Source organism: Sinocyclocheilus anshuiensis, unplaced genomic scaffold, assembly GCF_001515605.1.
Source record: "Sinocyclocheilus anshuiensis isolate Anshui unplaced genomic scaffold, SAMN03320099.WGS_v1.1 scaffold1027, whole genome shotgun sequence".
Classification (NCBI taxonomy): domain Eukaryota; kingdom Metazoa; phylum Chordata; class Actinopteri; order Cypriniformes; family Cyprinidae; genus Sinocyclocheilus; species Sinocyclocheilus anshuiensis.
Window position 1 is genome coordinate 620,640 of NW_015547697.1, and position 25,605 is coordinate 646,244.

At 36.2% G+C, this 25,605-nt stretch overlaps 1 protein-coding gene across 2 annotated transcripts in view; it reads left to right on the top strand.

Moving 5' to 3' along the window:
* The window catches only part of LOC107703654 (uncharacterized protein KIAA1211-like), a 44,117-nt gene that overhangs the window by 11,620 nt on the left and 6,892 nt on the right, over positions 1-25,605 (top strand). The window contains exons 3-10 of one of the 2 annotated variants that reach the window (XM_016506370.1): positions 1,945-2,024; positions 12,653-12,821; positions 15,196-15,328; positions 16,886-17,020; positions 18,327-18,386; positions 23,214-23,372; positions 23,569-23,674; positions 24,702-25,072. In XM_016506370.1, the coding sequence (XP_016361856.1) occupies positions 1,945-2,024; positions 12,653-12,821; positions 15,196-15,328; positions 16,886-17,020; positions 18,327-18,386; positions 23,214-23,372; positions 23,569-23,674; positions 24,702-25,072 (1,213 nt within the window). Of the gene's footprint in view, positions 1-1,944; positions 2,025-3,999; positions 4,076-12,652; positions 12,822-15,195; positions 15,329-16,885; positions 17,021-18,326; positions 18,387-23,213; positions 23,373-23,568; positions 23,675-24,701; positions 25,078-25,605 lie in introns of those variants that run through there. The other variant, XM_016506369.1, reaches the window with a different exon arrangement.

Below are 25,605 nucleotides of genomic sequence, written 5' to 3' on the forward strand. Positions count from 1 at the left end.
TGACAGGGGTGTGGGCACGCTCTCATGAAGGACAATATTGACAAACATACTGTAGAAGACAGACCTGTTCAGTCTTTGTTTTCATTAAAGATTCGTTATTTGAATTATTTCATTTATTTGAAGTTTTGTAATAATAGCTGAGAACATGCTTAGTGTATTGATGTGATGTCATGGTGAAAACATTGAATGTCAGTCAGAGGCGTCATGTGCACGTGCACCCTCAGATTTTTGAGCCAAGTAGATTTTATGTAGCTTCCAAAAGACAAAACTAACCGAATAATATATTTTATATTTGATACGATCACACCAGTGTGATTAGAACGTTCAGTGCGGCACAGCATCAGCTGCTAAATTCAAATCTGCATTTGCGATGCGAACTTCATGCTTTGGCTGGCACTGAGCCAGAGACAGACGCATTTTTACAGCGCTGAGCCACATTGTAACCAATCACACACTGTTCTGAGATTATGAATGCAATGGCCTATCAGAGAGGTTCAGATGAGTCATCGCTGAAATGCAGTGCTTCAGTGATTATAATAGGAATTTTGAGAGTTCTTGAACTCTGGCTATATTGAAGTCAGTAATGTTCTTTGATAATGTAAATGTTCTTTGCTCTCTTTCTGTACCATGACAGTGCTATAATTAGTAACTTACAGTTTTTAGTAAATTCGTGTTAAATACGACGGCAGATGTATTAATAATATTTTATGGCATGACACCCATATGTAAAAAGACGGGTTTTATGCGTTCTTTGATAGTGTAAATGTCCTTTGCTCTCTTTTTTGAATAAAAAAGGAAAAAGGAAATAAAACCAATAAGCCTACATCAGTTATACAGCGCTATCGTGGCTGCCGTGTGTCACATGACAAGCATGACGAGACCCCACACACACACACACACACACACACACACACACACTCGTGCCCCCTCAAAAATAAAATGTGCATGATGCCCCTGATATCAGTGGATCTGAAAGTTCCGGAAGTGGCCGAATAATTATTAAAATTATCATTTTTAAATGCCTTAAAAAAACACTAAAAATAAAGGTGTACAACATTAAATTGACATCATATTTTTGTTTATTAATTTTTATTACAACAGAAATAGCAGAGGTAAGAATACAAATAAAGAAAAGCTGAATAAATCAAAAGAGAAAATAAAGTAGATTAATAAATATTAGTTTTATAATCTTAAAAGTAAGTAAAGGTTACAGTTAGAACCAAAAGTGCTGTCAATAGAAGTCATGTTATATTATACGTTTTATATAATATAGCCAACTCTAATAAAGTGAGAAATGAACCCTTTTTGCTGAACACAAGGTACTTCAAAGAAAAGTGACACATGCTTTTATTAAAAAGCAATTGTTCACCCAAATGCTGTCATCATTACTCACTCTCATGACTTTCCACTCCCATAGAAGAAGAAATTTTACCAAATAAAATAATTTAACCAAAGCTGAAATATTTAAATATGGCATATCAAGACATTTAATTTCATTTAAAAAATGTATTGCAGCTCAACAAATTATCTGTGTTAAGGTGTGGTCACATTAATTTTGCCTAAATTTCGCTGGTAGAAAAAAGTCCATTGTCTGTTGTCAATAGCAATGTAGGCTATAAAGCTCTGCTCACACCGAAGTCGAAGTTTTGAACCAAGCAGCTTAGTAGGTTCCTATTAGAATTACTGGAGTTTGGTTGCGAAGTTTCACCGAGCAGTGGTAAACTGCACCTTTACGCAAAAGAAAGAAGGCCAAATTAGTTTGGAACAGCATGAAAATGAAAAAAATTAGCTCACAACTACAAATAATTGCTATTTAATCATTTAAAGATGTACCTCGGTTTTATAAATGTTTCTTAAATATGAGGGTTTTGTGATTTATTTTTTATTTTTTTCAGAATAATTGTTCAGGAATTGTTTAATCTGACAAACTCTTTTTCTCAACAGTGATTGTGACATCATGGCCTCAGGATCTCCAGACGTCACAGTCGCTACTGAACCATCAGAAGCAGCAGAAGAGTGTTCAGGTAACGTCCCATTCGGTATTTAGCATCCATGTGAACAACGAGAACATCCATCTCACTCTGTCATAAATTTTTCCTCACATAGAGCAGACCTGTTCAGTCTTTGTTTTCATTAAAGATTCGTTATTTGAATTATTTCATTTATTTGAAGTTTTGTAATAATAGCTGAGAACATGCTTAGTGTATTGATGTGATGTCATGGTGAAAACATTGAATGTCAGTCAGAGGCGTCATGTGCACGTGCACCCTCAGATTTTTGAGCCAAGTAGATTTTATGTAGCTTCCAAAAGACAAAACTAACCGAATAATATATTTTATATTTGATACGATCACACCAGTGTGATTAGAACGTTCAGTGCGGCACAGCATCAGCTGCTAAATTCAAATCTGCATTTGCGATGCGAACTTCATGCTTTGGCTGGCACTGAGCCAGAGACAGACGCATTTTTACAGCGCTGAGCCACATTGTAACCAATCACACACTGTTCTGAGATTATGAATGCAATGGCCTATCAGAGAGGTTCAGATGAGTCATCGCTGAAATGCAGTGCTTCAGTGATTATAATAGGAATTTTGAGAGTTCTTGAACTCTGGCTATATTGAAGTCAGTAATGTTCTTTGATAATGTAAATGTTCTTTGCTCTCTTTCTGTACCATGACAGTGCTATAATTAGTAACTTACAGTTTTTAGTAAATTCGTGTTAAATACGACGGCAGATGTATTAATAATATTTTATGGCATGACACCCATATGTAAAAAGACGGGTTTTATGCGTTCTTTGATAGTGTAAATGTCCTTTGCTCTCTTTTTTGAATAAAAAAGGAAAAAGGAAATAAAACCAATAAGCCTACATCAGTTATACAGCGCTATCGTGGCTGCCGTGTGTCACATGACAAGCATGACGAGACCCCACACACACACACACACACACACACACACACACACACTCGTGCCCCCTCAAAAATAAAATGTGCATGATGCCCCTGATATCAGTGGATCTGAAAGTTCCGGAAGTGGCCGAATAATTATTAAAATTATCATTTTTAAATGCCTTAAAAAAACACTAAAAATAAAGGTGTACAACATTAAATTGACATCATATTTTTGTTTATTAATTTTTATTACAACAGAAATAGCAGAGGTAAGAATACAAATAAAGAAAAGCTGAATAAATCAAAAGAGAAAATAAAGTAGATTAATAAATATTAGTTTTATAATCTTAAAAGTAAGTAAAGGTTACAGTTAGAACCAAAAGTGCTGTCAATAGAAGTCATGTTATATTATACGTTTTATATAATATAGCCAACTCTAATAAAGTGAGAAATGAACCCTTTTTGCTGAACACAAGGTACTTCAAAGAAAAGTGACACATGCTTTTATTAAAAAGCAATTGTTCACCCAAATGCTGTCATCATTACTCACTCTCATGACTTTCCACTCCCATAGAAGAAGAAATTTTACCAAATAAAATAATTTAACCAAAGCTGAAATATTTAAATATGGCATATCAAGACATTTAATTTCATTTAAAAAATGTATTGCAGCTCAACAAATTATCTGTGTTAAGGTGTGGTCACATTAATTTTGCCTAAATTTCGCTGGTAGAAAAAAGTCCATTGTCTGTTGTCAATAGCAATGTAGGCTATAAAGCTCTGCTCACACCGAAGTCGAAGTTTTGAACAAAGCAGCTTAGTAGGTTCCTATTAGAATTACTGGAGTTTGGTTGCGAAGTTTCACCGAGCAGTGGTAAACTGCACCTTTACGCAAAAGAAAGAAGGCCAAATTAGTTTGGAACAGCATGAAAATGAAAAAAATTAGCTCACAACTACAAATAATTGCTATTTAATCATTTAAAGATGTACCTCGGTTTTATAAATGTTTCTTAAATATGAGGGTTTTGTGATTTATTTTTTATTTTTTTCAGAATAATTGTTCAGGAATTGTTTAATCTGACAAACTCTTTTTCTCAACAGTGATTGTGACATCATGGCCTCAGGATCTCCAGACGTCACAGTCGCTACTGAACCATCAGAAGCAGCAGAAGAGTGTTCAGGTAACGTCCCATTCGGTATTTAGCATCCATGTGAACAACGAGAACATCCATCTCACTCTGTCATAAATTTTTCCTCACATAGAGATCAGACGTGAAGTATTAGGACACTCTGAACTCAATGAAGAGACACACGATGCTAGGTCTCACTGAAAGGAAGTCATGTAGCACACAGACAAAGCCAACATTTGTCTCTCCCATACGAGCATGCTTTCCGCTGTCCGACATTTGACCTTTCTCTCCAGTTTAGTGTGGGAAGAAGGAAGCCCAGACTGCTAGAGTCAGATCCTGTAGCGCAGACGGCGGGTCTGCGTGGTGATGTGGATTAGCCATTTCCTCACAAAATAGGGTGCTCACAGAGCCCCGATAATCTCCTCTATCGGATTGTGGGTCTATCTAAGTCCATTAAGTTCAAGAGTTATTCAGTGGCTAGGTTGTGTTTGGGAGGTGTTAATCTTGTACAGATTTACCACAGGATGATGATAATTGATCCATGACTGGGGTTACATTCATTAAATTCATGGCCGTTACCTTACACACGAGTCAAAGGGTCCAAGTATTGTTGGTATGAATGTAGCTATTTTTTTTTTTTTAGATGTAAGGATTTCTGAATCTGAATCTTCTACTTTTGAATCTGTCTAAAAATCAGTGTGATTCATTCAATGATTAATTCAATAACCCTTCCTGTAGCCTACATTATTACATACTTTAGAATTATTTTTTTATTGCTTATTCAAAAATATAGACTAGATTTTCAACCCTCTACATTATGAGTAAATCACTCGCATATGCGACTAAATCTTCACTCTGGGTGACTAAATGATGTCTGATATTAGCCAGTCGCTAATAAATTCTCAGATTTTACTCGCCAGTGTGTGAGTTGGAGGCTAAGTATAAGTTTAGCACAGACATATTTTCACTCGCCGACCACTGACTGAGCGCTTCAGAGTTTCTCTCTCCGTCAAGCGTTCTGCGCTATTTTTCAGTTCATCTCAATGGATGCGCAGCGCACCTGTAATTGGCGTACCGTAAACTTTAGTGTAATGGCGCACGACTCACCGTCGCTTTGGTGAGAGCAGAGAGAGCGAGAGAGTTTTACTTACATATGCAGAATTGACGCGCTACATGTAAACGATATTCTTTGTTATATTTTCCTGTCAAAATAACGGAGTTCCTTTGGATTTTTTCAGCTTTTAAGAACTACCGGGTTTTCTGGTCGTGGGCGGAACTAATGCGCAAACGACAATCGAACACACACAACCTGATTAATATTCATGAATCCAGCAGCTTGTTAATCCTTAGTGCGTTTTATACTGTTCTTATTAGTAGAATTCGTATTATTATTATTATTATTATTATCTTATCAGTATTATTGTTAGTTTTTTCCCTTTTTTTTTTGTACAGAAACACTGAATGACCAAAAAAGCACCACCACCAGTCCTAAATTCAGTTAAAATGTCTATGCATTCATACGTGGTTACCAAGTTTTAATTCTAATTACCAAAGTTCTATCATTAACTAATTCTTGATTATCATAATATCGTATTATAATGTAAGGCATTTGCGAACATCACACAAAGGAACGATGGAATCTCCGCATTCCATCAGAAAACTAACCTCCCTTCTCAACTATATGAGAGTCGTAAAAGCTGAATCATGGTCAGCCCAGGCGCCAACTTTCTCAAATGAGTTCCTGTCTCGCTCTGCTTATCTTTACAAAAAAAACAAGGAGAGAATGATTTACCAAACCACCTCCGATGTCGACAAGCACTAGGACAGCAAGAACTGACCCCCCCCATCTGGATTCATTTAAGCTACAGAATGTCAGTAGGTTTCGTGACTGGCTTCAGAATAAATAAACCATCTAATGGACCACAGAACAAAGAACCTGGTATCTGGAAAGATTCCCGCGACAGACACTCTTGGACCCCCTGACCGTTTAATGCATAAATTAATAATCCGATAAACAGAAAGCGACAGATTAATAGCCCATGTCCAGCGAGAAGAATGGCAGACTCCCAACTCGTGACATGGGCATGACCTCAGGACACCTCCCCTTTCCCCCCTGCATTCCAAAAAAAAGGGACGCAGCCTTTTACTACCTCCCAGAAAAGCATGCGTTTCTCCTGTCACAGACAAAGAAACGTACACGGACAATCATTGAAAATCATTGAAAGTATCGGGAGCATAGATTCACAAATAATATGTTGTATGTCTTATATATATATGCTTGATGTGTTTTCCCTTTTTTTTTTTGTACAGAAACACTGAATGACCAAAAAAGCACCACCACCAGTCCTAAATTCAGTTAAAATGTCTATGCATTCATACGTGGTTACCAAGTTTTAATTCTAATTACCAAAGTTCTATCATTAACTAATTCTTGATTATCATAATATCGTATTATAATGTAAGGCATTTGCGAACATCACACAAAGGAACGATGGAATCTCCGCATTCCATCAGAAAACTAACCTCCCTTCTCAACTATATGAGAGTCGTAAAAGCTGAATCATGGTCAGCCCAGGCGCCAACTTTCTCAAATGAGTTCCTGTCTCGCTCTGCTTATCTTTACAAAAAAAACAAGGAGAGAATGATTTACCAAACCACCTCCGATGTCGACAAGCACTAGGACAGCAAGAACTGACCCCCCCATCTGGATTCATTTAAGCTACAGAATGTCAGTAGGTTTCGTGACTGGCTTCAGAATAAATAAACCATCTAATGGACCACAGAACAAAGAACCTGGTATCTGGAAAGATTCCCGCGACAGACACTCTTGGACCCCCTGACCATTTAACGCATAAATTAATAATCCGATAAACAGAAAGCGACAGATTAATAGCCCATGTCCAGCGAGAAGAATGGCAGACTCCCAACTCGTGACATGGGCATGACCTCAGGACACCTCCCCTTTCCCCCCTGCATTCCAAAAAAAAGGGACGCAGCCTTTTACTACCTCCCAGAAAAGCATGCGTTTCTCCTGTCACAGACAAAGAAACGTACACGGACAATCATTGAAAATCATTGAAAGTATCTGAGCATAGATTCACAAATAATATCTTGTATGTCTTATATATATATATGCTTGATGTGTTCAGGTAATCAGTGCAACTTTAATCAGTGTTTATTACCCTTTTTAGGAAATGAGGTTATTAATATGTGTGTAAGATATGTGAAGTTTAGTATTGAACGTAAACTTGTGATAATTGCAGAATATTGAAATAAGTGAAAAGCTGTTATTTCAAACAGTATGTGTTGTACGACACTATATAGAAGTTATTAACAAAACCTGCAAATCTTCATTTCTCCACATAATAAATTGGAGCCTCTTGTTAATGTATGCACGCTCCGCCTGGCAAGAAGGCGATTGGAAGATCGCGTCGTGGGACGGACTTATGCAGCGGATCAAAACTCAATGCAGAACAGATTTGCTTGCTTGCTTTTCGCCTGTCGCCGTGTTAAGAGCACCTCAACTTGTGCTCACACGCTTACCATCAAAGCGATCGGTCATCCAAAACTCAAACACTTCAGAGAAACACGATCTTCAAAGAACTAAGTTCTATCATTAAATAATATTGATTATCATATTATAATGCTTGACTGACTGATGTTAAGAGTGCACTTTCAGATATTTATAAAACTGTACCATTTTACAAACAAACACACACATATACATATATATATATCAGTCTGGCGAGTAAACTAAAATATTTACCAATTAATGGTGATTCAGTTGCCAAGGTGTCCATAGATGGTTGATTTTAGTACTGATTCAAATTATTTGAATCGTTTTACCAAAAAATCTTATTTAGATTCATTTAATGATTCATTCAGTGACCCTTCCTGTGTGATGCATTATTACACACTTTAAAAGTATTTTCATAATTGCTGATTGAAAAATATAGACTAGCTTTTAGTACTGACTCAAATATTCTGAATTAGTTCATCAAAAAAAGCTAATTTAGATTCATTGACTAATTAATTTAGTAACCCTTCCTGTAGGCTACATTATTGCAGATTTTATATTACACTTTGAATGTTTTTAATTGTTCATCCACAGTGACATGCTAATTGCTGGAACATTGATTCTTGCAAGTGAGCTAAGTCATCTGAATCATTTAACAAGAAAGCTCATTCAGATTCATTGATTGATCCATTCAGTAAGTCTTCCTATACAGTCATGGCCAAAAGTTTTGGCAGTGACATACATTTTGTGTTTCGCAAAGTTTGCTGCTTAAGCTGTTGTGGTGTTCATTCACATTGTTTCTAGATTATTGTGTAGAGTGATCAGATGCATTTTAAATAATTGCTAAAAGCTTCATTGGCCAAAAAATGAACTTTTCACAAAAATACAATTTTCACAAATTTCACTGTTTTTTTACCTTGACACAAAATGACCATCTAACATTAATTGACTAATCATATCAGCAGCACATGTGAAAGTGTGAATGAGAACTAGTCAGGTTAATCACTATCATACTAATTAGATTGTAAGAGCAGACTGGTTGCTATAAAAGGAGGGAAGAAGTGCTGAGCTCACATGCGCTTGCGGAGGAATGTAAACACTCACGAGAATGAAAGAGCAAAACTCCCGCTGTGAATAGAAAGGCTTACAGTTAATGAAAAGCGCTTCTAGATCGGGACAGCACATCTTCTTTAACACGGTTACATCTGTACACCACCTTTCGTTGATGTAAAAGCATGTCCCGCCGCCGCGCGATTTCCCCGTTGATTCTGCGTCGCGGCCCGCTCTGAACAGCTGAAAGCCCGGCAGATTTAATGCGCTGTCCGGTATGGCGTCATTCAGCCAGGTTTCCGTGAAACACAGAGCAGCAGATGATATGATATGATATGCTTATCATTGTTTTTCAGTATACCATAGAAACATGTGGAAAAATAATCTACAAATACTGAAGCAGCAAACTTTGCAAAACACAAAATTTATGTCACTGCCAAAACTTTTGGCCATGACTGTACTCTCTATATAGCACACCTTAAAAGTATTTTCATAATTGCTGATTCAACAATAGAGGCTAGACTTTTACTACTGACTCAAATATTCTGAATCAGTTCATCAAAAAGCTCATTCAAATTCTTTTGTTGATTCGTTCAATAACCCTGCCTGTAGGCTACATTATTGTAGATTTTATATTGCACTTTAAATATGTTTTAAATTGTTCATCCACAGTGATATGCTAATTGCTGGAACATTGATTCTTGCAAGTGAGTTAAGTCATCTAAATCATTTAACAAAAAAGCTCATTCAGATTCATTCAGTAAGTCTTCCTGTACTCTACATTATAACACACTTTTAAAGTATTTTCTTGCTTATTCAAAAATCTAGAGGCTAGATTTTTACTACTGACTAAAAATATTCTGAATCATTTCATTAAAAAAGCTCATTCAGATTAATTCATTGATTCAATCAATGACCCTCCCTGTAGGCTACATTATTATAGCTTGCAGATTTTATATTGCACTTTGAATATGTTTTTAATTGTTCATCCAAAGTTACATGCTAATTGCTTTAACATTGATTCTTGCAAGTGAGTTAAGTCATCTGAATCATTTAACAAAAAAGCTCATTCAGATTCATTCTCTGATTCATTTAGTAACTTTTCCTATAGATTTCACGATTATGCCTTGAATTGTGGTCGTCAGTATTTTTTTCACATTAATAAACTTTTGAGTCATAGACTCAATTGTTAGTATGTTCAATAGGTTCATATATCTTCAGTAAGTTCATCTAACAAATAATATCCTCCTTTAAAGCTTGCATTGTAAGGCTGTTTGCTCATGCTGCAGTTAGTGGTTGAAGGTAGAAAAAGCAATCACGTCTCTCTGCTACAAGGGAGAGGCCTGAATGGAAAATATGAGTCATGGTAGTGAACAGGACTATATTGTTCACTTAAAAGATTGATTTCAAATTACTGAGTTGAAAAGATGCAGTGCAGACCCTGGGAAAAAGACATGATTATAATATATTAAAAGTTCATTTTGAATTTGATACTAGTTTTAATATTATTAAATTATTTTGACAATGATAAAGTTGATTTATTGTAACTTTTGCTGTGATATACATGCATAAACAATTATTGTACATCCCTGAAATAAAACCTCGGCGTAAACAATGCAAACCTTTTTCCTAGGGCACTTAGTGTTTAATGTGGCTGCATTTAAACATACTGAGGCTCTGTTCTTAGAAGGCAATATTTAGCATCCCTTACTGTGTAATCAAATAACCAAGCATTGAGTGGTTTATAAGAGACAGTGAGATCTCTTTCACTGTGTGTTGTTTACTGCCTTTAGACGGGCCCCAGCTGGAGACTGTAGGCTTTGCCAGTAGAGCTACATCATGTGACTCTCCTCAAGACGAGAGTGAGAGAGACAGGATGTCAGACAGCAAGGGAAAACCAATACACAAAGCCTAAAGTCATAATCGAGTTCTCAAAGACTGTATGGAGAGCAGTAAATTCACTCACCAAAGCTATGATTTTATTCTCCAGCAAGTTTTTATTGAGTTGAGTTGAGTGAGACTAGCTCTGTTCCAAAACCTAGCAAGCTGCCTACCTAGACAGCATTTTAAAGGAATCACCAAACATAAAGACTGTTCCAAAAGGTAGGCAGTAACATAGCTAAAATACTGTATTTTGGCCTAATCACATGTATCCTTCATTGAGAAGTCAATTCAAGAATGCACTGTGAAAAAGTAAAATGTGGCAAACATAAAAAGTAATTTCTATCATGACAACTCTTGGAAAATTTTAGTATGGTAATGGATATGACAGTGTTAATGTATTTGGTCTTGTAGGAATAGATCTGTTACGCTGCTGCTGCTGTTAGTTATTGCAGTTGTTGTAGATTATTGCTGCTGCTGCAAAACAAGTACAGGAACTTGCTACTGCCAGTGCATACGACGATACGGTGCTGTGACAATTTAAGACATACTGCTGCTGCACAAGTAGCATATAATAACCCGTAGCAGATATATACAGGTGGAGCTGGGGAAGGTGGAGGGTTTCAGAGGAACTCAGCAGTAAACTCATTGACTGTGTATGCAATATTAACCAATCAGCTTGTGCCAAGTAGTTTAACGCTGTGAATATCAACAATTTACATTAACGACCCATCAGCCTGCGCAATCTAGAGTTTCATGAGAGAACTTGGCATTTATGCCAAATTTAAACTACAAAGGTCTTACAGAAGTGCTTCTGACGTGCCATTTAAGTCTCTTTAAACGGACTGTTAATGCTGCTCAGAGGAGGCACACAAATTTTAACTGCATTATTATACTAGAGGCAGAGGTGGGTCAGAGCAGGAATAATTTATTCTGGTTTTTATGCTGCATTACGTCTTTCTCTTTACACAGATTTTGAGCAGGCACAGAGCAGCCTTAACTTAAGCTTTATAAATATACCTTCAGAGTATCATGATGTTAGCCAAATTCTGTTGGAGTGGAGTCAGTGGTTGTTAGGATAAATAGATCTAGGATGTTTAAAACAGTCAAATTGGCTAGTGTTGTTTTTAAAAATCTCCCCACAACAAGTGCAAGCCATCACTGAGAATTGTGTTTGTTCTCACAATTCTACTAGTGCGTGACTCTAATGACTCTACTAGTAAAGGTCGTCATCCCAGTATTGTTCACGCAGCTGTACTTCTTTAAAGACCACTGGCTTTTTCTGTAGAATGAGACTGACCTTTTAATGTTTGTTTTGGCTTTTTAAGACTTTCTGGTTCTTAACCTTTGGGATGAATAAAATCAGTTTGTAATCTAATTGTTAAAACTGGCTGAAATCCCCAACACTGCATCTTAAGCTGTGCACTGCAGGTGATGTCATAGTCACATGTCATGATGCATGAAAAATACACACCCAATTAGCAGCTGTTTCTGTTGGCCACTATACATAGAGACATCTATATGATGAAAACAAACATTTCATTGTATTACAGTGAACTGCATCATTGATTAACTAAGAAATCACTTGATTTAACACTAAATGCGGTATTGGGGCTCAGTTGTGTGTTCAACAATATTGTTGTGTGAAATTATTCAATATTAAATCTCATTGGGCCTTTTAACAAATTAGTTTTTAAAACTAAAGTAACAGTGGATCAATTCTACAGCCATTTCACTAATACAATTAGTACTTTATTGGCAACTAAAGATAAATTAGTGTTACATAAGCACCCAGGAGGGAATATTTATGGGTCTACAATGACATTTTGTTAAATAGTTACTATATAAACACATTTATTATAGTATTATACAATCCACAGCAATTCGCTATCAGGACTCCTCACTTTACCATCTTGACCCCAATGCAATGGTGTTTGCGTCATAATCTGCGACGTGATTGTTTAAACCTGCTGTATATATAATTTCTAAGACTTGAGGGCCTGCAAACATGATCGTCTGCCAGTTGAACTTATTTTGTTTAGACAAGTGAACACTGACTTATTGTAAGCACATGTTCAATGTTTGCTTTATGCAAGCCTTTCAAAATTCAAGATTCTCCTATGAGATGCCTTCAAAAGTGGTACTCATTTAAATATATATATGTTGTTTTTTTAATCCAGGGAAAAAGAAGTCCAAATTCCAGACATTCAAGAATTTTTTTGTAAAGAAAAAGAGGAAGGAAAGTCCTGCACCATCAAGTGAAAGTGGTTTAAAGGCCAGTCAATCGAGTGACGACGTCAACACCTCAGAGCCAACCATCATCCATGCCAACAGCGACAATGACCGCGGGTGAGGGAATACAGTTAAAATCACTTCGATTTTTATTACTATACTGCATTTCTGTTATAATTTATATACTGTATATATATATATATATATATATATATATTAGGGGTGTGACGATTCACAAAATTCACGGTTCGGTTCGATACGACACAGTGATGTCACGGTTTGATGGGGGCGGGGGGGTAACTGCTTTCGTCGCAATGTTGGAAATATTTATGTTTTATACCATGAAGGCGAGCCAGTGGATATCACTAGAAACTGAAAGTAAAAGCAGAATGACGGAGCTTTCGGCATCTGATGCCGCATATTCTCTCAGAGACGACGAGAGATGAATCTACTTCAACATATGCTGATAATGGTATAAAGCTAACTGTTTTAATTTATTCCCTTAATATTTCTCTTGTGGCCTGTACGTAGTAAAAAAAATGAGAAGAAACGTATTTGGTGTTAAACAGGTTGTTTTTGAAAGTCGGCGCTTTAAATAGGCTAAATAAAGCTTTTTATTTCATTGATTTGTATTGATGACTGCAGTGTTAATATTTTAATTATAGGCCTATAATTAATTGTATAATAGACCTGTTTTAAAAGACCTTTTTTTAAAACATTTTAATTGAGGAGCAAATAGTCTTATCTTTTGTTATCCTCGCAGCGTGTCAGTTATGCGGTAATATTGTGGGGCAAATTAATTGTAATTTTAATAATAAAGTAAAAATAAATTAATTAAATTTAATAATAAAAGTAACTTCATAATAATAGGCCTAATAAAAATAAGAATGTAACAGATCTACATTAATTGAAAATGCCAAATCCTCGTAATATTTCCAATAATTGATGTTTTTGACATTATCTCTGGCTATCGTCGATACAAGATCCTCGTCTTTCGACGCACCCCAACACGGGGAGGTTATCGTGGGGCAGACAGCACGTTGCCTGTTATGTAATTTGGGCTGCCTTGTTGAGCACAGTGGCACTGAGAACATTATATTTCACACACTTTAAGCTCTTTTATTTTCCAAATGGAATAGGATTAATCCAACGAATCGTTCGGTTTGTAATGTGTACCGAACCGAAAGCCTCGTACCAAACGGTTTGCTATAAATATGTGTATCGTTACACCCCTAATATATATATATATATATATATATATATATTAGGGCTGTCCATTTAACGCATTAATAAGATTAATTAATTACGATGAAAAATAACACATTCAAATTATTAACGCATTTAACGCACTTGCCCCGTCCCAGGCCTATGTGGGTCATCTGGCATTTCATACAGATGACTGATGACAAATATGATGCAGGGCAACAACTCACTGCGTGATGGAGCCTGAAGAACATAGTTAGAGTATCCCTAAAATTCAAGATATGGGGTAAAAATGCCCCTGTTTGAGTTTTTGTCTCGTATTTACATCATATAGTTGAGCAATAGCCTATCACAGGAGCAATAAGTGCAATATCACACGAGCGCAAATGTGATACTGATTTTATACAACAGTTCAATAAATAAGAAGTGAATAGTGTTATTTTAGACACAATGTTGTCTGTTTTGCTCAGTTTTGCCAACGAAAATATAAAGACAAAGCAGAACTGTTCGTCTCTGAGCGACACACAGCAGCATTTAATTTCTTAATGCACGTTTTGAATGAATTGGGTGAAGCATTAGGCTCGTTGGATTTGAAGTGGTGCTGTAGACCGGTTTATGACATCAAAGTACCGCAAGAGCGATTCAAAAGCATGCAGCGTCGTCTGCTCTCTAATCGCTCTCACGGTACTTTGATGTCACACACCGATCGGTCTGATGGTGATGATCCACTTCAAGTCGAACAAGCCTAATGATTCAATGGACCATTCATAAAGAGAACCATTACTACACTCCTGAATGAATCAGCCGTTTGAACGAATCAAATGAATGACTCGATTACTTCATCATTAAGACATTTACCACCACCTACTGGTAGTTTTAGTTTCTTATTTAGAGTATCATTTCATCAAAGAAATAATTTCATATTTCCATAGTAATAATAATAATACAAATTATTAAAGGTATAGTTCACCCACCCAAAAATTAATATTTTGTAATCATTTACTCATCCTCATAGTCAAAAAGAGTAATAAATTTTAATAAATAATAAATTTTATGTTGAATCAAACTTAAATATTTCTTGCTGAAGCTACTTTTTATAATGTCCGTTTGATGCTTTACACAACAATGACTTTAAATTATCTTTTGGGAGTAATTTCTCAGCAAATGTGATGTGCGATTCATTTATATTAATATATTCATCTTTTTCCCATTTTCTCACATGCTATGCAGTATTACACTTTACCAATTATTTATGACACATATAAACTTTTCTCTGCTCCGTTCAAAGATCCAAGATCAACATGGGAAACAAAGCCATGTCACATGATAGTGTCTTCGTGTCTGATTCGCCCTCATCAGAGACTCATGAGGGTCTGGGGGCATCCCAAGACAGCATTCATGGGAAAGTGAAATCTCTGCAGGTATTCCAGTCTGTTATGATTTATTCATATATTAATTGTGTTTTATGCCCATTTTTTATTATTATCATGATTCAGTTGTCAGAAATGTTCAAATTTGTGTTATTTAATATCATCAAATGGATTTTGATATTGTCCTGTTCTAACTTTTTAAAAACGTTTTATTCAAAGTTATTCAAAATGCCCCAAATTCCAAAACCCCACACTGTTAAAAAATACATGTAAAAATAAATAAATAAATGTACATTTAAAATTAACTTGGCTGTGTAAAAAATAAGTCTTTCTGGCTCTGTTTTGTGCCATTTTTATGGAAAGTGGCATCCATGTGCTCAGATAGAGTGTATAAGTATCTGTTTTCTTTCCTGTCCTCTTTCTTTAATGACTATTAGTGAAGGCACTGGACTTTGGTATAAAATTAGCAGGTCTAAGCCTCAAGACACAGAGCCTGAGATTTTCTCTCTTGATGTTTTGCCACCAGCACAATCTAGACAGCAGGGATCATTGTCAATGTCACTGATAGACAGAATAAAACAAAACAAAGGTGAACTAAAACAATGCCCTTAAACAAATGTGTAATGTGATGTTCAGTAAGTTTATAAACCTTAAATGTATTTATGTGAGTATCAGTATTTAAAGTCGCCAGTGGATGCCCACAATATGTTTGTCTCACTTGTGTCTTGGCATTGATTAAAGGCTACTTAGTGTAGCTTGATGCGGTTAGCGTATTACCCGTAGATATACCGGATAGGCACTTTGTCACTGAGCCAGACATGAGAGCAGATCAGCAATGAAAGTTACCAGTCCATTAAGAGAGGAATCAGCCACTGTTTGAAAGAAGCAGATCATCTAAAAATAGCTGACACAAAGCAGAATGAATTTCTAAGAGGTGTCTAAAAAGCATGGACTGGATATTTTCCTTTTTTTATAAAGGATATTTAACTCAAAAATGAAAATCCTGTTATCTTACACTACCATAACATTTCTTTTTATATATATGTTTTGGAACAAAGTCTCTTATGCTCACCAAGGCTGCATTTATTTGATGAAAAATACAGTAAAAAATATCAATACTGTGCAATATTATTACAATTTAAAATAACTGATTTGTATCGTAATATATTTTAAAATGCAAGCTAAATTTTCTGCAGCATTACTCCAGTCTTCAGTGTCACATGATCCTTCAGAAATCATTCTAATATGCTGGTTTGCTGCTCAAGATTTACTACTGGATACAGACATTTCTTATTATATCTGATTGTCTTCCATTTTCTTTTGATTTCTAAATATTAACCTTTTTTTTTACAGGATTCTTTGATGAATTGAAAATTCAAAAGAACATTTATTTGAAATAGAAATCTTTTGTAACTTTAACTTTACTGTATTTTTTTAACAATTTAATGCATCCTAGCAAAAGTATGATAAAAAATCATACTGAGCTCAAACTTGTAAACGGGAGTGTCTCATGTCAACACATTAATGTACAATATAGTAGGTAGTAGTAGTGTGAGATTAATCTGTTTGAACAGTTATCGATAGTTCACCTTTCTGTCCTGTCTGTAGCTGCAGCTGAAGCAGGCGATTCGTCTGGGCTCTCCGCCATCACTCCTGTGCGGGAGGAAAGGAGAGGATGCTGGGGCTCTTTCTGAAGATGATGGTCTTCCCTGCAGCACTGTGCTGGCCACACCTCCTCACACAGTACGCCTCTCCTCACTTATTACTTGCATCAGTATAGACTCTTGGATTTCTATAGCACAGATATAGGTTTGAGTCAATGAAACGTGAATGTGTCACGCAAGCTTTTAAAATCAGACTGAAATGATCAGAAACCTTGTTAAAAATAAACTTCAGTCGGTTGTGTCTAATGTTGAGATGATTCAGAAGGATTTGCAGAGCTGTAGGTGCTACACACAAACAGAAACAGCACTAGGTTTGACAGCCTTTGACACGTTTTACTCTTATCATTAGTTGTATGGGTGTTTTGAAATAAAAATATCTATCCTACTTGCTTCTTATTAGCTTACTGTGACTGACTGGTTTTGATAAATATTCCCTGGGAAGGAAGTTTTTTCACTGGGAAGGAAGTTGAGAGTTTTGGAAAGTATGTTTTCATAGTAGAGCTTTTTTATATGAAAAGATGAAGGACATTTTGATTCCTGATGATTATGTCTTAAGGCCTTTACTTGCTCCCAGAATTTTTATAAGTGACGACACCCAAAAATAAAAATTCTGTCATCATTTACTCACCCTCATGTCATTCCAAACCTGAATGACTTTCTATCCTCTGTAAAACACAAAAGAAGATATTTTGAAAAAATGTTGGTAACCAAACAGTTTTGGTTCCTATTGACTTCCATTATGTTTTTGATCATACAATGGAAATCAATGGGAACCGAACCGTTATATACACCCATATACACTGAAATATCATTTTTTTGCACATACATTTTGAAGCAGTTATCTCATAATCATGTTGTGCTTTCATCACCAAATAGAACCATATACAAAGTCAAGTAATCAGACACACTGTGATGAACGTGCTATGCATGCCTGGGTATTTTTGGCTCTGTGAAAAGCGTGTATGAGCCTCAGACATCACAGGGCATGATTGAAAAGACAGGAAGCTCCCTGCTGAGTTCTCTAACAGGATTAGTTGCCATGTCGTTCCCCTCGCTGTACCTGCCTCCCCTCGAATCTCTTCAGAGATGTACACAGTCCCTATCCTCACCTTCCCTTAACTTGAGCACAGTGAGACCAAAGCTGCTCTTTAATTTAGAAAATCTCATATAGTGAGAGAGAGTGAGTTTTGAGATTCTAGTCCAGACTATCAAACAAGTGAAAATGTGTTTCAGGTGAATATATGACTGTGATATATATCCAATTTTCTTGTAATCGGTAAGGTAAAATGATTTTGTTGATTTGGGAGTCATTTATTAAGGAAAACATGTTTTATGTCAAACATTCAAACAGGAAATGATTGTAATATGTCTATTTATCGTTGCAGTCAGTGGATTTGACCCAGAGTTCCTTGAGCATGGAGGCTTCAGACAGTGAAGATGATCAGGTGACACAAGCACACATAAATCACACGCCACATATCAGAAATGCCTGAATGGTCTGTGGAAGGCTTGTGTTAAAGGGACAGTTCACCCAAAAATGATAATTCTGTACAGAAAGGATCTGAAATCTCTCAGGTTTCATTAAAAATACATTAATTTGTGTCTAAAAGATGAATGAAAGTCATTGGTTTGGAATGACATGAGGGTGAGTGAATGATGAACAGTATGTTCATTTTTGGGTGAACTATCCCTTTAAGAGTGAGCACAATCGCATGCTTTGAATGGTGATGTCATGCATTTAAATGCAAATTAATTACAGCTGCATCTACATGTAGGCAAATTGTTTGTAGGCATTCTTGATCCAGCTAAACACACTAATGCAGTGTTCCCAACCCTGTTCCTGGAGGCACACCAACGGTACACATTTTCAGACTTTTCCTAATCAAACACACCTGAATCAACTCATCAGCTGGTTTGTTACAGTAGAGACTCCGAAATGGACGGGTCAAATAAGGGAGACATCCAGCATTAGAAACACACTTTTGTTTGTAGCTTGTCTTGTAGCTAACTAATTTTCAAATCAGTAGCTTGACTGTAGTTTAAATATTTTTGAATAACCTGTAGCTGGATTTTCTGAGAAATGGTGCAGAATTATTTGGTTGTGGGTATCACTTAATATTCATACATTTAAATGTGTCTCTGTTTTGGACCACTGCAGATCATTTGAATCGAGCACCTTTGGGTGTGGATTCAGACTAGTAACATGTTTGGAATGTTCCCATGAAGTCCAGCGCTGAGAGATTCATATTAAGAGTGTGCTTATCTGCTGTTGTTTTATCTGCTAGTTTGGATCAAGTTGAACTTGCTCAGTTAAGTGTTGTGTCATCAGCGGTATTTACAGATACTGACATGTGTTCAGAACAAGTGCTTTCACAGTCAAAGGCAGTTTGAAACAGACATTAGAGAGCAGGACACTGCTTGTATCCAGTAGAAAGTTACATTTGAATTTCAAATAAAAGTGAAACTAGTGTTCATTGAAAGGGCATTTCTACGACTCAGTGCACATGCATCTCACGCACGACACCATTGCCTATCCAAAACTGTTCTAAAACAATCTCAAACCACTGAAAAACATGCATTTTGGATTTGTCTTGTTGCCAGGGCTTAAAATAGCTATCATGTGTTTGTGTTATGCAATGCTTTGAGCTGGACCAGAGGATGTTTTGAGAAATTGGGTTTCGGTGAGAAAAGTACTGTTGGATATTTTAAATGGGGATTCATTTTTGTTATACACTAATGTTCAAAAGTTTGGGTTCAGATTTGTAATGGTTTTTTTTTTTAAAAGCAGTCTCTTATCCTCACCATGTCTCCATTTATTTGATCAAAAATACAGAAAAAGGAGTAATATTGTGAAATATTATTGCAATTTAAAAGTGCAATTTTTAAAATAACTGTATTTTAAATGTAACTTATTCCAGTCTTCAGTGTCACATGATCCTTCAGAAATCATTCTAATATGCTTATTTGCTGCTCAAGAAACATTCATTATTATCAATATTGAAAACAGTTGTGCTGCTTAATATTTTTGTGAAAACCATGAAGTAATACAAAGACGAAAAGTAGAAAAAAAACAAATATAAAGTTAAAACGAACCGCATTTATTTGAAATAGAAATCTAACATTATAAATGTCTTTAATCGCCTTTGATCAATTGAATGCATCCTTTCTAATAAAAGTATTAATTTCAAATTTAAAAAAATGATACTGAGCACAAACTTCTAAACAGTAGTGTAATGAGTGCAGTGCACAGGTACTATTGAATGAACAGCTTAGGGACGATGAAACAAGAAAGGAAGCAAGTAAAGGATGCTTTAACAATTTTCGGATTTTCCGTATTAAAGTTGATGTATTTATTGGCACCCTGATGTCTAGATATCATATCAGCATCGGCCATTAAAACCCATATTAGTTAATGACTAGTAAAATTTGACAGTGTTGTTGAATGCTGGCTATCTTTGACTGCAGGGGTTATGAGTGAAGTAGGCGTGTGGTCTGAAAAGCATTCCAGCGGTTCACCCTCGCAGCCTGGCTGTCTGCTGGAAATGGGATATTCCAGAAATCTGGGTCAAAACGGCTGCCAAGCTGGACCTGAGCACAGCACAAACACACGGCTGTCTCGCTTAGAACTCATTCACACGGGTTCCTGACATACTGCACCATTAAAAGCATGTTAATGTGTGTTTTTTCACTTTCAAATGCGTTAATCTGAAGTTAAAGGGTTAGTTCACCCAAAAATGAAAATGCTGTCATTAATAATCACAGACTCAGCTGTTGATTTTTGGAATGCAATAGCCAATCAGAGGTGATTAAGAATCTACTCACCCAGTGCTGAAATTGCGTGCTCACGAATCCTCTCATTTTAACACATGAAGTGTAGACATTGTGAAAGATTCATTGTGCATACATTTATTGTGTTATAACAGAGCTTTCCCAGACAGCAACATAGTGTTGGCCCAGATCCGGTCCATATCTGGCCCGCGTGAAATCCATGCGGGCCAGATGTGGGCCGGATCTGGGCTGACACTGGTTGCTGTCTGGGTTATGATAGTCTCAGCCTCAGATGTCACGCCCACGGACCGTTGGCTAAACGTCTGATGCATATGGCACACAAAAGTGGAAACACTTCAGGAGTTTCGAAGTCGTCGTCAGATTGGTTGAATTATACAGGATTTCCGGTAGACGTGCAGGTCGCGTTCTTTAACGTTCCGCCTGGAAACAAAGATGCCGTGATGCCAAACCCTCTCACGAAAAAAGAAAGCCATCGTGTTTACAACCGTGACGACGAGCGCTTATCAGGATCAACTAAACGCTGGATTTTCAAAAGTATGTGAAATATTTCAAGTTCGCGGCATAGAATCTTTAAAATACGTCCGAGAGTGAGAGAGAGAGCCGTCAGTCTGAAGGTCTGGCTACGCGAGACTAGGGTTATGAGATCGCGATTAACTGAGATGTCAGCTTTTAGTGATAATAAAGGAAGCGCTGCTCGCATTCTGCCATGCCAAACCATGCACACAGCAGCCCATGCTTGCTTTTCTGTTAAAAATAACAGTGGTTTGTGAATGTTGATGCTTAGCCTAAATAACAAATATTTTATCGGGAGTGTTTATGCTGAGATGTTGTGGAGCTTAGGAGATGTTACAGAACCATTTCATGTAAATTTCTTCGATGTACTGAAAAAAATCTATATAGATTACTTTTATGTGGGCGGGGGCGGGACAAAACATGAATATCGCAGGCAGGAGCGGGACCAGATAAGATATATTTCTGCGGGAGTGGGCGGGCGCGGGACAGAATCTTGCGGGAGCGGGACTGAAAAATCCATCCCGCACAGGTCTCTACTCTGACCCTCCATAGACAGCAATGTAATTACCATGAATCAAGGTCCAGAAACGTAGCAAGGAGATCGTTAAAATAATCCATGTGACATCAGGGGTTCAACCATAATTTTTACGAAGCTGCGAGAATACTCTTTGTACACAAAGTAAACAAAAATAACGACTTTATTCAACAATTCGTCTCCTCCGCGTCACCCTGGTGCCATTTTGGAGAATATCCACTGAACGTAAACAGCGTATGCTATTCTGTGTCAGCTGCGTCATGCGGATAGGATGACATGAGGGTGAGTAATTAATGACAAAATTTTCATTTTTGGGTGAACTATCCCTTTAACGCTCACCTATTGATCGAAGCCTCTTTCTGCCACAGAATAAAAGAATACAAATGGTAATTGCAGCTTTTCTTGTATATCACAGTTCTGACTTTTATATCTTGCAATTCTGACTTTTTTCTCAGAATTGCGCGAATAAAAATCAGGATTGTGAGACAAACTTAACACTGCAAGAAAAACATCAGAATTGCCAGATATAAACTTAGAATTTATTATTTTTTTCTCAGAATTCTAAGGTTACATCTTGCAATTCAGTATTTTGTTTCCTCTACGGAATAAATAATAAAAAAGTAATTGTGACTTTTTATCTCACCATTCTCACTTTTTTTCTCGCAGTTGCATGTTAATATCTCACAAATACAGATACAAACTCAGAAATGCAAGAAAAAAATTGACATATTGTGTGATTAAAAGTCGCCACTACCTTTTTTATTGTTTTAACGAGTGGAGCATGGTGGAAACAAGCTTCCATACTTTTTAAGCTTCATGAATAATATTTAAGTTACAGTAGTAGGCAATAATTCCAGACACACATGGCAGCTTTATTTATGTCGCCACAAAATTGTTCCTTCAGTTGGAGAATTATTTAAATAATAAAAGTTTTAAAAGCAAGCAAGACTTGGTATTAGAGATGCAGATTTGAGAAAAAACAGTGCTTATACAGCGGTAAGGACCAGCAGTCGCAACATTGCCAACATAACCTTCATTTGTTTCTGCTGGAGAGGCTTTTGTTTGCGTTTCATTCTGAAAGGAAATAGCTGAGGATAATCATCATAATTAGTCATGATGAGTCAGTGGTGGTGAAGGTGGCTGGGTATCTGTTTTTTTATTACGGTTCATGCTGTATGCACGAATGACCTCAAACAAGAATTTATTCTGCTATCATGATGCCACTCTGGTATTCTGGTGGTTAAGGGATGGAAGGAAATGCTTTGAGTACGAAAACCGTTGAAACTGTATCCCAAATATGGAGGTTTTGGTGGGGAAGTGGTTTGAAAGAATTTTAAGAGTACTATTATTTGGAATTAAAGTTGTAAACAAATCTTATTGAACTTATTTAGACTCACTAACATCTGTCTTCCTTGTCCCCCTCCATCATATGAAGATGTCGTGTGAAGCTTCTTCGAGACCCGGCACCCCTCAGGGCTCCGTCCCCGGAGACTTCAGTTTGCCCGCCAGCTCCGTCTCCTGCTTAGACAGCTCAGCTGCCCGTCACCGCATCGCTGTCAAAGCCAACGCTTGTGCCAAGAGAAAGCCTGCCAGCGTAAGATTCTTCACATTATCCATTCATACGCTTTAATTATCTATGGTGCCTCATCATATGAGGCCAACAAGCTGTTAGTGATGTTTTATTCTTGTTTAAGTTGTCTTTTTGAGCGTTACAGGAATCCAGAATGGAAAAACATTCATCTTTTTGTGTTAGTGGCGTTGAACTGAGCTGTGTGCTTATTCGTGTTTAGAGGCAAATGTTGGACAAGAGAAGAGACCTGAGGGAAAGAGTGCTGCTCAGAGACACAGAGGACAAACTACAGATTATGGTCACTAGTATTGGAGAAGAACATAAAGGTTTGTCTATATTTACAATATAAAAAGTGGTAACCAGCGATTGTTACCTTAAAGCTAGTTCTATTTCTATAAAATGTATTTTTGTTGGTATAAATTTATTAGTGCTGTCAAACGATTAATAGTGATTAATCGCATCCAAAATAAAAGTATTTGTTTACATAATATATGTGTGTGTACTGTGTATATGTATTACGTATATATAAGTACACACGTATGCATGTATATATTTAAGAAAAATGTTGTTTATATATTAAATAATTTAATAATAATAATAATTTATTTATATATATGAAATGCTGGGTAGTAACTGGTTACATGTAATCTGGATAAAAAAATTAAAGTACTTGCAATATTTCAAAATATAATCAGATTACAGTTAAATTTTTATAGATTACATGTTTATATTTTCACAATGACAGTAAAGTAAATTATTCATAATTTGATAAAGCATGAAATATATTTGATTATCAGTTAGGTAAAAAAGTAATCAAAAAGTAGTCAGAATACATCACTTTATGTGTGTAATCCAATAGATTATGTTAATAACTACAATTGCCATCATGCAATTTGTAATCAGTAATGTCAGTAATACTTTTATTCTGTAAAGATGCATTAAAAGGATCAAAAGTGACTTCAAATAAATGCAATGCTTTTGAACTTTCTGTTCATCAAAGACTCCTGAAAAATATTTCACGGTTTCCACAAAAATATTAAGCAGCACAACTGTTTTCAACATTGATAGTAATAATAAATGTTTCTTGAGCAGCAAATCAGCATATTAGAATGATTTCTGAAGAATCATTTGACACTGAAGACTGGAGTAATGATGCAGAAAATTCAGCTTTGATCACAGGAATAAATTACATTTTAAAATATATTAATATATACATAGAAAACAGTCATTTTATATCGTACTATTTCATTACATAATTTCAAAAATCTTACTGACCCCAAACGTTTGAATGGTAATTCAATAATTGTTGTTACTAGTTCAATAATTCTTTTTCTATTGTTCAATTTGGTCTAGATTTGCCCGGAGAACAGGTGAATGATTCAGACAGTGAGTCATTTGCTTCTGAACAGGAGGAAGAGGAAGTGAGCGACTCCAGCCAGTGTCAAAGAACTTCTCCAACATCCTCCATCTCAGCTGGAGACATCTCTGAAGGAGACGAACATGTTCCTGGCGAGGATCACGTCCCGAAGTCTGAGGTCCCAGAATCCTCTTGGGAGAGTCCAGTAACACTTGAGCTGCAGGCCGATGACTTCCTGTTGGACACAGGATGTGAGGTCGTTCCTGAGGAGCAGGGGTCATTGCTGGAGGAAGTGTTGAGCTCCCTGAAGAGCCCTCTTGCGTCAGGACTAGCACTGGAGCATGAGAACATGCTTCGTCAGAGTGAGGTACAGCACATTCAATGACATTTTCAGGAAGAATGAAACACTGAGATATTCCATCTGCAAATTAGTTGGCATAATCGTAAAATAAGGTGTCTGAGACAAATTGAAAAATGTGCAAATGTACTGTTTGCATTCATGTTAGTTTTGGGAAAAAATTCTACGATTTTCATCAAATGTTTAAATATAATGACTGTAAAATAATCATGTGGTGTAATCATCGTGCAGTGTTTTTCTTAAATACATGTACATATCTTAATCATTATTTTCAAATGATTAAAAAATATAAAAATATTAATCGGTTATTTTTTGTATTTTTTTTTTTTACAATTATCATAAATAATATATTCATAAATTTCATTGTTTTTTTGTTTTTTTTAAGTATTTTTACAACCCAAACAGACTTGGCCCTGTCATAATATATATACAGTATATATATATACACTACCGGTCAAAAGTTTGGGATCAGAACGATTTTTAAATGTTTTTTACAGGAGTTTCTTATGCTCATCAAGGCTGCATTTATTTGATCAAAAATA